The sequence below is a fragment of the Zingiber officinale genome, chromosome 5A (assembly GCF_018446385.1).
Source record: "Zingiber officinale cultivar Zhangliang chromosome 5A, Zo_v1.1, whole genome shotgun sequence".
In the NCBI taxonomy this organism is placed as follows: domain Eukaryota; kingdom Viridiplantae; phylum Streptophyta; class Magnoliopsida; order Zingiberales; family Zingiberaceae; genus Zingiber; species Zingiber officinale.
The window spans coordinates 140,690,497-140,708,412 of NC_055994.1; the positions used below are offsets into that span (position 1 = coordinate 140,690,497).

At 35.2% G+C, this 17,916-nt stretch overlaps 1 protein-coding gene across 1 annotated transcript; it reads right to left on the minus strand.

The window, feature by feature from the left end:
- Positions 1 to 687: 687 nt before the first annotated feature.
- LOC121982135 (transport inhibitor response 1-like protein Os05g0150500) lies at positions 688 to 4,900 on the minus strand. The gene is made up of 3 exons (XM_042535049.1): positions 4,263 to 4,900; positions 2,135 to 2,627; positions 688 to 1,770 (listed from the first exon to the last, which is right to left on the minus strand). The coding sequence occupies exons 1-3, from the start codon at positions 4,733 to 4,735 to the stop codon at positions 994 to 996; spliced, it is 1,743 nt and encodes a 580-aa protein (XP_042390983.1). The 5' UTR covers positions 4,736 to 4,900; the 3' UTR covers positions 688 to 993.
- Between the last annotated feature and the right edge of the window lie 13,016 nt (positions 4,901 to 17,916).

Consider the following 17,916-nt stretch of genomic DNA (forward strand, 5'->3'; position numbering starts at 1 on the left):
CCAAGATATACTTACTACTGCATATGCTTACCACTACGTCATAATCGGATGCTCCAAGGTCATGCTCTTGTTGGCACATATAGTGAACAATGTTGTGATTACGTAAGGGCACATCCTCATTCCATCTACCATGCCTTAATCGTGTGAGTTTGCCATAACCTATCATCATCCTGATACTCCAACTAATGAATTTCTTAACTAAAATGATCTTCCAAACATAAGAATACTCAGAAGTGGATGAGATTTGCATAAAGTTCTAGTAAATATATTAATAATAAACCCAATCGATTAAATCCTTTCCCCCCTAAAGATTTTGTCAAATAATGTCATGTTAAATATGCTTTTATTTACCTCAGCAGATGGGGAAGGAGAGAAAAAACACTAATGCAACCACTTGACCGACCAAATGAATCTTAAAATACTACAAGTTGTACATAAAATTCAATGAGAAGAAACTCGTTGTAAAAGATCAATTTTGTGCCACTGTGATGATGAAGACTAGGTCGTAGTACTACTATCCATGACAATTTGAGTCAAGATTGTGTAGACTGAAAGAGATTAAATCAGAAGCTTAACTTTAAGCACACTGAAAGAAAAGAAAAAGGACCACTTTATTTGTAGAATCAGTTAAGATCTACTGGTTTAGCACTGAACTAGTTGGCTGTGGATGTGGAGAGCTAAGCAACATCCAATGGTAATATATTATGGTCATATAAAATTAACTTAAGCCTTAAAAACAAAGCATCGTCTCTGGAGACCTACAACGTACGTAAGTCTTGTTACAAGTCACAATCCCACAATTTAACAACAATAAAAGCTGCAAGTGTTGGTAATTCTTTAGGAGATTGCTGCAAGCTATAATAATCTCATACCGAGCTCCATTTGATCTTGAATCAGCCTGTCCTCCATTTGATCAAGTTGTAGCACATACTTAATGAGTGCTGATCGACCGAAGGTAGAAACAACAGTACTTAGATACCTACTGATGCCACCTTAAATAGTCCAAACGCATTGCGGGGTGTCAGTTCTTGGACCAGCAATAGTGCGGTAGATGTAGAGCTTCTCGACTGGGCAATTATCAGGCTGTGCCACCAGCGGTCCTCTCCCACTCTCATTGATGACCTCCACATTTAGCCGTGGCATAGCCCGGGCAAGCTGTCTGCATGCCCCCAATGTCACAGAGCATGATGACATCCAAAGGGATCGCATTGTCTCCAGTTTAGATGCATTCTGAAGCAATGGCTTATCACCAAATGGGCAGTCCCTGATCTCCAGCTTCCTCAAGTTCTTGCAACCAGAGAGAATGTAATGTAGACCCATATCTCCATCACCGGCAAAAGCTATTGAAAGCATCTCAAGATAATTTGCTGAGGCCCCAATGGATTTAAACACGAGGTCAGTGAGAAGACCAGATACGGAGAGTCGGCGGAGATCCTTGCAGGATTCTACAATTGCACTGAAGCCAGTATCTAGGGGCTCCTGAGTGACATAATCAGGGGTACGAGGCTCAATGATGCAAAGACGAAAGCATGTAAGATTAGGGCGATTCTTTGCAACCGTAAGGAGGGCTGCATTTGTCATCTGCCGACAAAAATAGAGAACAGAGTGGAGCATCGGGCAACCAGCAGAGACAGCAACAAGACCTTGTTCAGTAAGAGAGACCGGCTCTGCTGCATCATACGGATCAGAAGGGAACACCCGCAATTCTTGAAGGAGCTTGCATGATGATGCCACAGCAACAAGACCACTGTCTTCAATTAAATCCATAACCTACAAGTTTCATGTCAGTAAGTAAATTAATGACCCAGTGGAATTTTATATGGCCAAAGCAGATCAACCTAAACTATGGCAAGCTATCAAAATTTCACCTTTATGTAATCTACCACTGCAATTCTATTCCTTTCATGGTTCGATAAAATCATTGCATTGTTTTTAATAGTAGTTGTTAGATGAGATGAAAAAGATGTGGAGAAAGGAAAGAGGAAACATGCAAGCAAATGGACCATGGAATCAAGCTTGAGAAGCTGTGCCTCACTATCAACTTGTTAATGGAACATACAAAAGAATCATGCAGCTTCTCTTAACAGTCAGAAAATGAAGGGTTGAAAATGGGAGGAAAAAAAAACAGATATACCAGTAATCGTCGTAGATTTTTGCACCGGCTGATTAGCTTTACGAGCTCTGGATTCTGAATGGTAGCATAGTTCAAGTTAAGTGATGTAAGACCTTCACAAATTGAGTAGACTGCTGGAAGATAAGTGAGTCCAGGTTCCCAGAAACCAGAAAGGTTTCTCAAATTTTTACATCCTGCAATTGCTGACTCAAGCCTAGAGAAAAGCTGTGGATTATGACGTGCAGAAAACTTGCCAGTTCCAAGATCCATTAGCTGAGGAGCTCTCTGTAAGAGTCCAACAAGCCTTTCTAGAGGCACAGAATGGTTGAGTCTGAGGGTCATGATATTTGAACATCTACTAATGAGGCGTTCAAGAATAGAGGCATTCACCTCGCCTTCTAAGCAGGCAATATCCAAGGCTACTAAAGAAGTACATGACTCCGGAAAATGGCTGATCCAGTTCAGACAAGTTTCTTCCACTTCACTTTCACGTAGGTTTAACTCCCTAAGATTCCTGGCATCATAAAAAACACATACAGAAAAAATAGAAATCCAAAATATTAATATCATTTGCCATGAAGGTATCACTATGAATATAATTTTAAAACATAAGAAAATGTAAAATGTGAAGTTCATTGTTCTTTTGGAAACAAGTTTCCAACAATCTGAGTTTGATTTGTTATGTTAGAGGATAAAAATACAATGTTCTACTTATCCTTCTTAAATATAAAATATGAAGTGGTTACCAAGTAACATTCACCTGAACATGTACAGTAGAGTTGTATGTCATTCTAAGAAGCAAGTATGATTTACAACCTGTGTGCATACATGCCTGCATATGTACACTCACACAGTTACCTTTTTTAACTCAAGGATGGAACATTAGAACAGTTTCACTCCCCTCTATTTGTTGGTTGCAGAAGTACTGACTGCTGTTCTCAATAAAGCTGGGCATATATGATCTACATAATTGTAGTACTAGCTCCCACTGCGAATCTCTTATTATATATATGTGAGTGGGGCTCTTCTCACCATTGGTATTTCTCATATATTTCAGTTGTTAATTGAAATTTGCTGCCTCCAAGTCTAACCATGCTTACTTGGTGGGGCCAAGTATCTTGCAGCTACTAAAACTTTTACTTGATTACTGTGAACTACAACAAGCTTGTTCATAGTTAACTCCTCTCTTAATTACATGAAAGTAAACTAAAACACATCTTTTTGTAGAGACATACATGCTAAATAATAAGAGTAATCCTGTTATGGATGGTGTGCCTATCAACTTTGGTTTAAACTTGTCCATCCCAGCCATCTCGGTATCCAAAAACTTAGAAAGGGTATCAAAAGAAGAAGAAAAAAATGTACTCCGCAGAGCAAAACACTATGTAGAAGAAAGCAATCAAAAAAGTTTTCACTTATGTGAATATTAGAAATAATACCACCTAACTGATTCCAAGTCAATCTCCCTGTTCACGATCAGAATCTGTCTTATTGACGAGTTTCAATCTCCAATGTATCTTAAGTTTTTATTTGCTCTTTCTGAATTCTGATACTGGAAGGAGAAAACAAATAATTGTGACCTTCGAAATATCAATTTTTTAAATCTCTTCCTTATTGTCCTTTGCAGAGAAGCCCTTTAAAAGATATAAACTAAGGTTTACATATCATTCACTCTCTAGTATTATAGATCTTAAGAGCCTCCCAGAATTCAATCTTCCAAGGAGAAGAAAGCTTTCCATCAGCATGTCAGACGCAGATTTATGAGAACATTTATCAATTATATGATCTAGATTCTGTTAATCAAGCTGCTTGTTTATTGAGTCATCAAAGAGCAAAAAACAATAGAAGATTCTACAAGCATAAATCACTAAACTAGAAAGAGAACCGTATCTTTAAATATCCAATAAACCAATCAGTAAAAAAGGGCTCACGCCCACACTCAGTTTTGGTTACTTGTGGAAACAAAATTATAAGCTTCAAACCAAATGTACCGGTTAATGGCAACATACTTCTAAAGAAACTAGCAGAATGATTGTCAGCAGCATTTTTACCGCCAGATCCAATCACAAAAAATTAATTTTCCAGGTCAGAATGCCAAGTCCCATCACAAATCTGCATCAAGTTAGAAGAAAGGAGAGACAAACCCTACCTACAGTTGGCGGCGATCGCAGCAAGTCCAGACGTGCTGAACCCGTCGCAGGAAACGAGAGACAGCACCTTGAAGTTCTTGAAAGACCTGGCAATGAGATCCAAGCAGTCATCAGAGACCACCATCCTCTTGAACCGGAGCTCCTCTAGGTTCGGCCACCCCTCAGCCATTGCCTCCACCCACGCTTCTGCTCCGCCTCCCCAGTCGCTGGGCACTAGGTTGAAGTCAGCGAAGTGGGGCTTCCCCTTGATCACGGCCGCTCTCACCTCCGGGAACAGCCGCACTGCCACCGTCGGTGCCACCGAGTAACAGTTCCCGACGAAGACCCGCTTCCGCGACCTCCTCTCGATCCGGTTCCAGTTGCGGCAGACGAGCGCTGCAGCGTTGCGGTCAGCGTCCGACGTCAGGAACGAGAATACGTGCTCCCACACCTCGTCGGGGAACATAGCCGCCCACCTAAAGCGCCCCACCATCCCGGCCGCTTCCGCCGGCTGTCCTAGGGTTCCAGGCCGGGGAACGGCAATGCGAGGACGCTGTCCGAGGAAAGACTTTTCATGAGAGGAGGAGAGAGAGAGGCAGAGAAATGGGGGGATGACGATGGTCTCTTCTCTTCTTTAGCTTCGAAGCGACCCCGGACCACGAGATGGACGGTCCCCATGCCCAATTGCTGTCAGAACAGAAATCCGGGCCGTCCGATGCGTTCGGTGGGACGCGTACTTATCCGCATGGCGACGGCGGAGCGACACTAATGGGAAACGACTCGAGGGGAAACGAGGATGACCGCGTCCATTCCGCGTTTCCCCCAGCAGTCCAGGAAACCACGACACAAATTGGGAATCGGGGGACGGGATCGGCGTGGAAACAGAGGGAGCGCGGAATCGACGAGCAGAGAAGGAGCGTACGGTGGATGTGAGAGCCTGGTGGGGCCTCGAACTCCGTGCCGTGATTGGACGGTTCAGATGAGTGCAGTGATTGGTGGGTATATGTGAGGTGGGCCTGCTCTGACGTGATGTGAGGAGGAATCTTTTTCTTTTTTGAACCCACCACCACCGCCATCACCCAGAGAGAGGAGTGGTCCACCAGTGGTCCACCGGGCAAGATAGAGAGTGACATTTTTATTTTGATCTAAAAAAAAATACAATATTTTTTTATTAAAATAATAATTATTTTACATAAAAGAAAGCGATGGGTTTATTTATCTTATTTATTCGCCTTTGGCTATTTCTACTTTGATTTTCCAGTTTGTTGTCACATTGTTGGAATTTACACTTTCTTATCGATTGTTTTAATCCTAAATTTGTTAAAGGAAAAGAAAAGAAAATTTATGCAATTATTATCTAAGTTTAGTTTAAACTTCTTACATTTTAATTTTGATCTTTAAGTTATTTTTATCTGAGTTAAGAGAAAATTGTAAATCTCTATGTATTATATTCATATATTTTCTACCTTCGTGATAAATTTATTAATTTATTAACATTTCATTTAAATTTCTATAAATTATTTTTTTAGCTATTAAAGTGATGTTTTATTTTGTTGTGATTTCTAGACAAATGTGTCCTTTCAATTAATTAACTTGAAAGGAACAGAGAATCTCAAATCATGAAGTCAAAGTTAGTGTCAACATTTGTAACAATGACATTTTATTTGCAATATCTATTGTATAAAAAAAAATTAAAAAAACACCATTAAAAAGAAAAGAGAATCTTAAATTATCAACTCAAAATTAGTGTCAACGTTGGCAACAGAGACATTTTATTTATAAAAAAATAATAAAATTTAAAAGATTAAATCTACACATAGGAAATGTAAATATGAAACTTTTATGGTTTAATTCTCAGTAATTACCTTGAAAATCCAATTGTTGCTAATCCAACCTCTATTTTTTATTAATTTTTTCTCCAATATACTCCAAGCTCTCCAACCTCATTCAAAAAAAAAAGGGGATGGTTAAACGAGTCAGCTTATTGAGCTAAACAAGATGATCGAGTGAAATGATTTAGCCTATAGCGCATAGATTGATCGATCAGACTTAGTGAGTTAGTAGATTAGATGACCTAAATTGACTAGTTGAGGCAAATGGATTGATCAAGTTAATTATAAGTTGTGTTAGGATTAAAAGAGTTTTGTGCTTAATATTTTATAGATTTATTTTTGGATTATACGTAAAAAGCCTCTACCAAAAAATATATCTTCATCTTTTTAAACACGTATCTTTTCCATGTCTTTTTAATATGAGATTTTGATTATATTTCTAACAACCCTTTCCTTAAATAAAGGACCACCATTATTCTCATGGTTCGGATCTTTTCATAATCATCTGATCATTTTTAACTTGCTCTGTATCTCTCTGTAAGTATCTGGCCACTCTTGACTTGCTCCGAACCTTCCCGCAAACATCCGATCACTCTTGATTTGTTCCGGGCCTCCACGCATGCATATGGTCTGAACCATGACTCCGATATCATTTATTAGAATAAAAAAAATTCACATATCTCTATAATAGTATAATATTATTCAATTTAAATCTAATGTCTCATGGATTTTTTTTTTTACTCTACTCAAATGACCTTATATTAATTGGAATATCTTCATTCTTTTAAAACTCATGATCTATTTTATATCTTTTTAATATATAATTTTGATTATATTCTTAACAAATTGGACACACTAGTCAAGGAAAAAGAAAAGAAATATTTTAAGTTCAGATGTTATATTTGAATTTGATATGAGAGAGCTTGGAGGTTTGAAACCATTAAGCATGACTTAAAAATTATTTGAAATTCTTCCTATATTATTTGAATTAAGATTTGATTTAATTTGAGAAATATCAATTTTAAAGCTATCAAATGAGTGGTCTTTAATATTAGGGTTGTAAACGAGTCGGGCTAAATTAAGTTTTGTGATATTTAAATTTTTTTGATAAGATAATCGAGTCAAGCCAAGTCAATCCAAACTAAATCTAAAATAAACTAAACTATTTAAATCATTGTTTAATCTTTGTTGGTTTCCTTTATATGAGTTCGAGTTTGGTTCAAGTTTAACTTGTATTTGGTTTGTTTAAATATTATTGAGCTCTCAATTCAAGTTTGTTGATTATTTAAAATTTTTACATTTTAAATTTGTTTAATTAGTTATTGAGCATTATTTTAAAATTTTATTTATTTATTTAGCATGCTATTAGAGTTTTATTAATGAACATGATTCACGAATATTGTTCATGAATATTATTTAAGAACGTCATTCATGAACATTGTTCATGAATATATACATAAATTTATTCGTTTAATTTAACGAGTTATTTAAACTATATATATAGGGAGAGAAATAGAGAAAAAAATACTATATCATTAACGTATACTGTAATATATAAAAACCCGAGTCCGAAATTTCTCATACCACTCCTTTAATAAATCCACATTCATGATGAAGGTGACTCTTGTATCACATACAAGATTCGATATGCAACTTTGTAGCCAAATTCTATATAAAAAATTTTAGATCAACTTCACCAATAGATACTCTAGCTCAATAACTTGAAATTCCAGAGTAAGTCGGCACCTTCAAACTTTAACATCATGAGTGACATGCACAAGAAGTAGTTAATAATACACTACGAAGGAATCCTCACATAACTTGCCTATATCATCTTTAAGAATATCCCAAGTTACTATATATACTTACCTTTATTTGATGGCAAGAATATGGCTATTTTATAATACCATTTATATTTCTTTGAAAAATATTATATTAATTATTTGTATTTGAATAAATTATATACCACAACTAAAACCTATATCTATCTCTAATGCCTATAACCATCGCAAAAGACCTATCTACGATGATTCGATGATATCTTTGTGAAAATTATGTCACTATGAATATTGGTTGCAATAATTCATTGCCACAACATCTTTATCTTTTTGTTACTTGCAAGGCCCAAGTTGATTTATAAAATATATATCTTGTAAATAAATTTAAGATTTTTAATGTTTTTAGAATCACAAACTTATTGAAAGAAACTATGAGGGATAAAATGAGGATTTAAAACTCTAAAGGTATTGGAAGAAAATGATAACAAATTATGAGAGGTAAAACTATTATTTTATTAAAAAAAATCTTAGAAATTCTTCTGGTGGACGACTCTTGGTCACAGTACTCTCAATGAAATCTTGTGTAGATGGTGTATACAGCAGTAATTAAGTTCCATTACAATCTTCAACAACAACAACAACAAAAGACAAACACAATTCTTTTACAGTGAGTTGGAGGAAAGGGCCAGGAGGAGGAAAGACAAAGGGAGGGGACCCTGTTGATCTCCTACCTTGTGGCCATGGCCACACACGTCAATTACTTGTTATCTTACTCTCATATTGCCATTGCAGATGGTCTCTTCTTCTTATCCAGACATGCACTTGAGTTTTCTATTCTCAGGAGAAGCAATTATTCCCTTGGTTTAGCACTAGCACAGGGCATTAATTAGCATGGTATATATATATATATATTCCTAATGCAACGAAGCCTAAGTCGTATCGTGCCAAGCTGTGAGTCATGGACAATTTGAACCATTTTACATCTATAGCTAGAACACAAAATGATCACTTTAAAATATGGATAAAAATTAAAAGAGTGCCCTTTTTTTAATCATTAAAAGGGGGGTCATTTTGATTTTTTCTTTTTTATCAAAAAGGCACCTCATGCCCTAGTAAAATTACACAATTGTCCTCTATTATAGTGTTCTCATTATTATCTCTCTCCCATATTTTTCTCGCTTAAATCATGAACTGAGGTGCGTTGTAGTAGCTACGATCATATAGATGTTAATAAGTAGACGGTTTCATAGTTGCTACAATTGAGTTGCCACATATATTTGTCATAGCTACAGTTTTGTAGCTACTATAACATGAAAGAAAATTAAGACAAATTGTTTAAAGCTTTCGAAAAGACTTTAAACGATGTTTATTGAGCTAAAATCAGGTTGTTATAGATTTCAACTCATACAATTCTCTTTGAACGAGCTTTAATTTAATATATTATACGTCTCATAGTCTGGCACGAATAAAAAATTATGGCATTTCAAAGTTTAAGGTTTAACATGCACGTTGTAACATCTACAGTTTCATAGCTATTATAACTAGGAGTGCAAACGAATTGAGTCGGCTCACAAACTTTTCGAGCCGGCTTGAAAAATATTTGATTTGTATTTGAATTTATCGAATTCAAACTAAACTCGAACATGTTCAAACTTTTTTTCGAGCCGAACTCGAGCCCAAATTATACTGTTCGATAGTTCACAAGTCGCTCACGAGCCTTAATATTTTATTATATAAGTTAAATATATATTAAATAAATACATTTTGAGCCTTTCGAGTAGTTATTTTTGAGTAATAATTCAAATAGTTCGCGAACATATTTGATTTTTTCGAGCCAAACTCAGATCCCGAGCCCTAATTCAAACCGAGCTCGAATAAAAAATTTTAAATTTTTTGAGCTTCGAATCGAGGTCGAACTTGAATATACATATTTCGAGCCGAATTTGAACTTTAGATTTTTCTACATATTCGGCTCAATTTAATTCATTTACACCCCTAGACTTACAACTGAGCTGTCATGTAGTTGTAGTAGCTACGAAGTCATACCTACTACCATGTGAATGTTGAACACTAAATTTTGAAATGTCATAATTTTTTATTTGAATTGAATCACGGGACACATAATATATTAAATCAAAACTTGTGCAGAGATCTACAAATAATTATAAGTGGAACACATAATGGTCCTATTTTAGACTTAAAAAAATATTGTTTAAAGCATTTTAGGAGGCTCGAGAATGGGAGCCTTGGCGAAACGGTAAATTTTAGGAGGCTCCGAAGAATTTAATTCTTAAATATTTTTTCCTCATATTGTAACAACTACGAATCATAGCTACTACAACTATGTGATAGGTTAGTTATAGCAGTTACACAATGACATAGCTAATGCTGGGTTGCATTGGGCTCCAACCTAGTGCAACCCACAATTTCATCATTTTCATCACAAAAATAAGGAGTTCACCCGCAAACCATCACTAAATCAAAGTCCAGTACTAGGCTGCACTAGCCTACCTATTCCTTTTTACATGTTGAGAAGCACGACGTTCACTGGCACCAACAAGATAGTTGAAGATCCTAGCTATGTTATTGCATCTACGTGAATATAGCTGCTACAACGTTGTTGTGTCTTAATTTTAGGATTTAGACAAAAAAAAAAAAATAAAGGAGAGATAATAATGAGAACAATTTAATGGAGGATAGTTAGGTTATTTTATAAGATGATGGGATACACTTTTAATAAAATGTTAAAGTGGAAGTCATTTTGATGATTTCAAAAACTCAAGGATGTCCTTTTAAATTTTACTCTTAAAATATTATATAAGAATTTTGCATTATTTGAAAAGTTATATCCTATGACTTTGGATATAATTAAGAAACACAATAATGTTGAGACATGTGGGTCTTGGGCTACTGCTTTAACTAGATGGCCAATATTGTGGGGTGGGTCTTCAGGTATCCTATACGTACACTTTCCCACAAGGTCACCAATTAAGGTTTTATTCAATTTTGTGTGTAAACACTAATAAAGATCCAAGGGCTTAATTTGATAAGGCCATCAGTCATCGACGTTAAGCATATTCATATTATAATGAAATGTATGTTGCAGAAGCAAGGTCAAAAAAGTTAGCAGATGCTTCCTCATTTTAGAGTCAGACAACAAGAGATAAAGTTAGGAACACCAAAGGCATGCATATTCTTTTCTTTTCCGTCACATGCATTGAGAATTTGAAGACACTCAAATAAAGTTATCGACAAATGTGGGATTCTCTCAAGTTGTTAGAGGTTGTGGAACGAGCCACAGTCTACTGAGATCATATATATCCAATCAATGATGGTTGGCAATAAAAGGTCAGATGATAAAATTCTAAAACATAATGAACTGTAAAATTAGATATACCTTTTGGTAAGCTGTGGTAATTTTGTTCTCCGAAACAGTAAAAAGAAAAAGGGAAAAAAAAGAGAGAAAGAGAGAAAAAGTAATTTGAATGAGATGTGTGCAAACTCGACTCGAGTGTAAAAGGCAAGAAATAGAAAAAAAGGAGCTTTTGACCTACTGGCGGTTTTTACGATTAGCAATGTCTTCAAAGGAAGAACATATTGATCAGAAATCACGTAGTGCTTTTTCTTTACTACTACTTTCTGTGCCAGTTTATCTTTTCAGTTAACTCAAACTCCATTTATATCATGACAATCGATTTCAAGTTTCTGTAGCCGTCTGCAAAAAAATCAATATTAAGCCATCCATTTCCACGGGGTATACTTATCAAGAGCAATATCCAACATGTGTCCTAGAAGAGAAGTGAACAACCAGAGCATCACATGTGAAATAGCAAGCATTACTATCTACCAAAGAACCTTGACTCATCTCAAAAGCGTAATTATAGGATAATTCTTCATTCTATACTTTCTTTCTTTGTATATATGATACTTAGAGGAGTAGATGTTTATGAATTACTGAAGTTACATTGGATGTACATTTAGTTTAGGATGATCTATAAAGGATGATGGCGCGCATATGTGTAAAGCTAAGTGTAATTCAAGGTTTCCAATTTACCATGTAAAGTATATAATTGAAGGATGCATATGGTCTTATGCTTGGAATGATAGGATGATAGACATGGATGATAAGGATTTTCATCTTTAGAGTATAAAGTGCTCATTAAAGATAGACAAAGTAAGTCACCAAGATTTTATTAAGAAAATATGGGAATAAACCAGAGCATAAGAGCATAATTAAGAAGACTTGAGAGATCAAAAGAAGTGTCCATCATTGGGAATCTAGTTCAGGAGGATCTCGATTTTGTATATTGACTAGGATGAATGATGATCGATCAGGATGATGATAAGATTGGTAGGGGAAACTTGACAAAAAGAGAAAAGTTAAAAGGAAGAATATTAGATACGGGAGCTATGCCCCCTAAATTTAAAAAAGTTTGAGGAAAATATTTCAAAACCTAGGCGCACCTTCTCAAATACTTGCTTCGCCAATTTTCTCCAAGTGCCATCATCCTTGACCTCCTCAACAATGACAACTTCAATGTTTACGATAATGAATGTCATCAGTGCTGTAACTTGCTCCCTCATGCTAGTGCACAAACAATTGTTCCATGTATATTTTGCATAATCATGATTTGGATAGTAGGATCACACAATCCTACTATCCGGGAATGTTTTGGAATCATTTTTGTTGGGTGTCTCTATGCGTGTTTTTAAAAATTTATTTCGTAAATAAACAGTGAAAGTATGATAATTTTCTAAATTATTATAACACACACATCACACAAATACAGGATACACACATGCACAGACATAGTCATAGAACAAAATTTTCTAAAATGAAATTATACCTGCTGGATGATGTTAAGCAAACTCTGCCCATGACGACTGGTCATGGCCGGCCCCAAGCCCGGATAAAGGAGGAAGGTTGAATTAGGTTGCCAGCTAATATTAAAATTATGACAAATATTCAATGAATAGATCCATTAAACTATTGTGTTAATGCTAGGTTGTTCCCCGGAAGGAACGCGTTGCAGGGTCCGACTGTAACGTCTCGGCAATGATCGCTACATCTCCAGAACTCTAGTGTAGTGATAAATATGCAAGAGTTCGCGTTACGGGTCCGACTGTAACGTCTCAGCAAGGACCGCTACATCTCCATGAGAACTTGAGTGTAGTATTAAATAGGCAAGAGTTTTCACACCATAGGTTGGATAAGAACAAATATGATAGGAAAACTAATAATCTAAGATTTGGAACATGGAACATAGGAACTCTCATTGGTAAATCAATGGAGGTAGTAGATATGATGATTAGGAGAAGAATTAGTATTTTGTATGTACAAGAGACAAAATGGGCAAGCGAGAAGGCAAAGATGATAGAGAACTCGAGTTTTAAGCTATGGTACACTGGAAAGAGTAAAGCAAGAAATGAAGTGAGTATTATTGTAGATAGTTTGTTAAATGATAAAGTTGTAGTAGTTAGAAAAGGGGATAGAATTATAGCCCTTAAGATAATAGTGGCGAAAGAAACTATGAACATAATTAGCATATATGCACCACAGGTAGAATTAGATGAAGCTACCAAATCAAGGTTTTGGGAAGATTTTGATGAAATATTACAAAATATTCCACCAAATGAAATGATTTTAATAGGAGGTGATCTAAATGAGCATGTCGGAGTGAAAATGAGGAATATGAAAGAGTACATGGGAGTTATGAGTTTGGAACGAGGAATGAAGAAGGGAAAACTATATTAGATTTTGTGATAGCATATGACCTTATATTAGCTAATACGTTTTTTAAGAAAAGAGAAGAACACTTAGTCACATTCAAAAGTGGGAATAATAAATCGTAAATTGACTTTCTTATGGTTAGGAATAAGAATAGAAAGATTTGTAAAGATTACAAAATCATCCCTGGAGAAAGAATAACTACCCAACATAGGTTAGTAGTGTTAGATATACGCGTCAAACATAATATCAATAGAAAGAAAATATATACGATTCCTAGAATTAAGTGGTGGAAGTTAAAGGATGGGAAATAAAATATATTTAAGGAGAAGGTAGAAGTACAAGTATTAGGTGAAATATACGATGACTCTAATACAACTTGGGATAAGATGGTATCAAAGTCGAAAATAGTAGCTAAGAGTGTACTCGGTGAGTCAAAGGAACATACACCACTAAGTAAAGAATCTTGGTGGTGGAATGAGAAAGTACAAGAAAAAGTGAAGGAAAAATAAATAGCTTATAAGGAATTATATATTTGTAAGAACGAGGAAAACTTAAAAAAAAATACAATAGCCAAGAAAGAAGCTAAGAAAGTAGTGAGTGAAGTAAAAAATGAAACTTTTGAATGATTATATCAAAAATTGGATACAAAAAAAGAGGAAAGAGATATTTATAGAATAGCTAAAGTGAGAGAAAGGAAAATAAAAGAGCTTAGCCAAATAAAATGTATTAAAGATGAATGTAATAGAGTATTAGTAAACGATGGAGAAATAAAAGAGCGGTGGAAGAGACATTTTCATCAACTTTTTAATGAAGGTTTAGGTGAGCAACTTAATTTAGGTAATCTAAGTAAGTCAAATGAGTATAGAAGTTTTAATTTTTATCATAGAATTCAAACTTCAGAAGTAAAATAAACTTTAAATGAGATACACAATGAAAAAACCGTTGGACCAGATGATATTCCGATAGAGGTATAGAAGTGCTTTGGGAAACAAGATATTGAATGACTTACAACATTATTTAACATGATATTGAAAATGAAAAAAATACCTGATCAATGGAGGATAAGTACTCTAGTTCCCTTATATAAGAACAAGGGAGATGTACAAAATTGTGCAAACTATAGGGGTATTAAACTAATGAGTCATACTATGAAACTTTGGAAAAAAGTAATAGAAAAAAGATTAAGGAAGGAGACCACAGTGACAGAAAATTAATTTAGGTTCATACTTGGAAGGTCGATAATAGAAGCTATACATCTTCTTAGATAATTAATTGAAAAATATCGGGAGCAAAAATAAGATCTACACATAGTGTTTATTGACTTAGAAAAAGCTTATGATAGAGTCCCAAGAGAAATTATATAGAGAATTTTAGAAAAGAGAGGTGTTAGCGTAACATATATTTAACTAATTAAGGATATGCATGAGGATGTAACGACCAGAGTCAAGACTTCAGGCGGAGTAACTGAAGCATTTCTAATAAAGATAGGGTTACATCAAGGATTAGCTCTAAGTCCCTATATTTTTACACTAATTATGAATGAACTCACTACGCACATTCAAGACATTACCGTGGTGCATGTTGTTTACAAATGATATTATTTTGGTAGATGAAACACATGAAAGAGTAAATGCTAAACTAGAATCTTGGAGGGAAACACTAGAAGGGAAAGGTTTTAAGCTTAGTAGATTAAAGATAGAATATATGGAATTTAAGTTTAGCAATATTAGAAGTAATGAAACAATTGTTAAGATAGGAGAGACGAGTTACCCAAAATTGAGAGATTTAAATATTTAGGATCCTTTTTGCAAAATGATGGAGGGATTGAGAGAGATGTCTTACATATAATACAAGCAGGATGGGAGAAATGGAGGGGAGCGTCGAGTGTTTTATGTGACTGTAAAGTACCTCTTAAACTTAAAGATAAGTTCTATAAAATCGCAGTTAGACCTGCTATGTCATATGGAGCTGAATGTTGGGCTATGACTTGAGCACATGAGCAAAAGATGAGAGTTACAGAGATGAGGATGTTAAGGTGGATGTGTAGACATACGAGGATGGACAAAATAAGAAATGAGATCATTAGAGAAAAAGTTGGAGTTGCATCTATTGAGGAAAAACTTTGAGAGACACGTTTAAGATGGTACAGATATGTACTTAGACAACCAATAAATGCTCCAGTTAGGCGATGTAAAACTATAATAAACATGCATATCAAACGAGGAAGAGGAAGATCAAAAAAGACTTGGTTAGCAATAATAAAATAAGATAAAATTTATTTAAATATAAATGATGATATAATAGGAGATAGAGCTCAATGGCGTAAAAGGATTCATACAGCCGACCCTACCTAGTGGGAAAATATTTGGTTGTTGTTGTTGTTGGATGATGTTAAGCGGGAACTGCATCAACTAGTAAACTTGACCAAGTTTGTCTCTATCGATATCCATGCCGAGATATTTTCAAGACGGCTTCACTAAACCACAAGTCTTGTCTCCACTTCGGTACTAGCCAAAGGAAGGACAACAATGGTGTTGGTTGCTATACCTGGAGACCGCTCTAGTTCCCCTGTACAAAAATTTTGTACAAGCATAGAACTTTCCTAGCTACCCTTGTGCTCTACTGAAGTTCAACTTGGATTGCAAACAAAACTTAACATTATTAATCCAAGTTGTCCTTCAGAAGTTAAATTTGGATTGGGAATGATACTTAACATTCTTACTCCAAATTTAACTAATGTGTTCTTCTTAAGTTAAATCATATTACAGAAGTTGATCAAATATCCATTTCAAGGATCAACTTCCAGGTCAAACGTGGCCAGACACATGACCTTCTTGGGTATGAGAGAATCCATCACTGCCTAGACAAAGCCTTTCAAAGAAATCAGATATTTAAACTTCTTAAGTAACCTAGGTTTAACTATGAAGACCTCAATAGAAGCACAATATCGAAACATGAAATTGAAACGAAAAATCGATTACAAAAATGATAACTAAAAAATCGATAGCCTCTTGTGTTTGGTTTTTCAAGATCTATACAAAAGATGAACTAGTTATGATGCGGAATTAAATAACTAGTTATACCTTTTGTAGCTTATAAACTTCACAATCTTCTATCGTATTCCTCTTCTTATCTTGAACGTCGTGTGGGCGACGATCTTCCAAGACGAGACTCCACCAAAACCTTCTTCTTCCTTCCAAGTTTCGGCCACCAACAATCTCCTAGAGATGAAGAACTTCAGCCACCAACCAAACTCCAAGGGATGCTAAGAAACAATATCTCCTATCTCTCCTTCTTCCTCTAACAAGATCCGGCCACCAACAACTCCTAGAGATGAGATGCCGCTGGCCACCAAAGAAGAAGAATAAGGGAAGAAGAGGGTCGGCCACCACCAAGGAAGAGAGGAGAGGAATAATAGATGTGTTGTTGTGAGGTGAGGCACCTCTACCCTCTCTTTTATATTCCTTGGTCTTAGCAAATAAGGAAAGTTTTAAACATAATTAAAACTTCCTTATATTCTTTGCCAATGTTTAAGAAGGAAAATTTAATTAAACTTCCTTATAAACCTTTAATGGTTGGCCCCTACCTTGTTCTCTAAACAAGGAAAGTTTTAAACAAAAAAAAATTAAAACTTCCTTAATTATTTCTGGTAAGAAATTTTAATTAAAAAATTTCTTTCTTTAAATCCCTTCATAGTTGGTTATAAAAGGAAAGTTTTATAAATTAAAATCTTTCTTTTAAAATATGTGGATGGTTACAAAAAGGAAAGTTTTATCAAAAATTAAAATCTTCCTTTAAACTACAAATAAGGAAAGATATCAAACATTTCTCTTAATCCTTTGTAGAAACCTATAAAAGAAAAGATTTATAATTTTAAAACTCTCTTTTAAAACCATGGCTTCCACATAAGGGAAGATTTAAAATTTATCAAAAAAAATTAAAATATTCCTTTTAACTATAAATAAGGAAAGATATCAAACATTTCTCTTAATCCTTTGTAGAAAGCTATAAAAAGAAAGATTTATAATTTTAAAAACTCTCTTTCAATGTGAATGTGGTCGGCCACCCTTGCTTGGGCTCCAAGCTAGGGCCGACACAACTTGAACCGATCTAACCTTGGTTTGGCCGACCCTAGCTTGGGCTCCAAGCTTGGTTTGGTCAACCACCTTAAGGTGGGTAAGAAGTTAGGTTTGGTGGATATAAGACTTTATAAATAAGAGGCTACAATAGGGACCGTGAGGAGGAATTGATTTTGGTCTCCCAATGAGCTTGACCTTTCCGTGTTCGTCCCGAACACCCAACTCAAGTTCATCAATAATATCTCATTCCACTA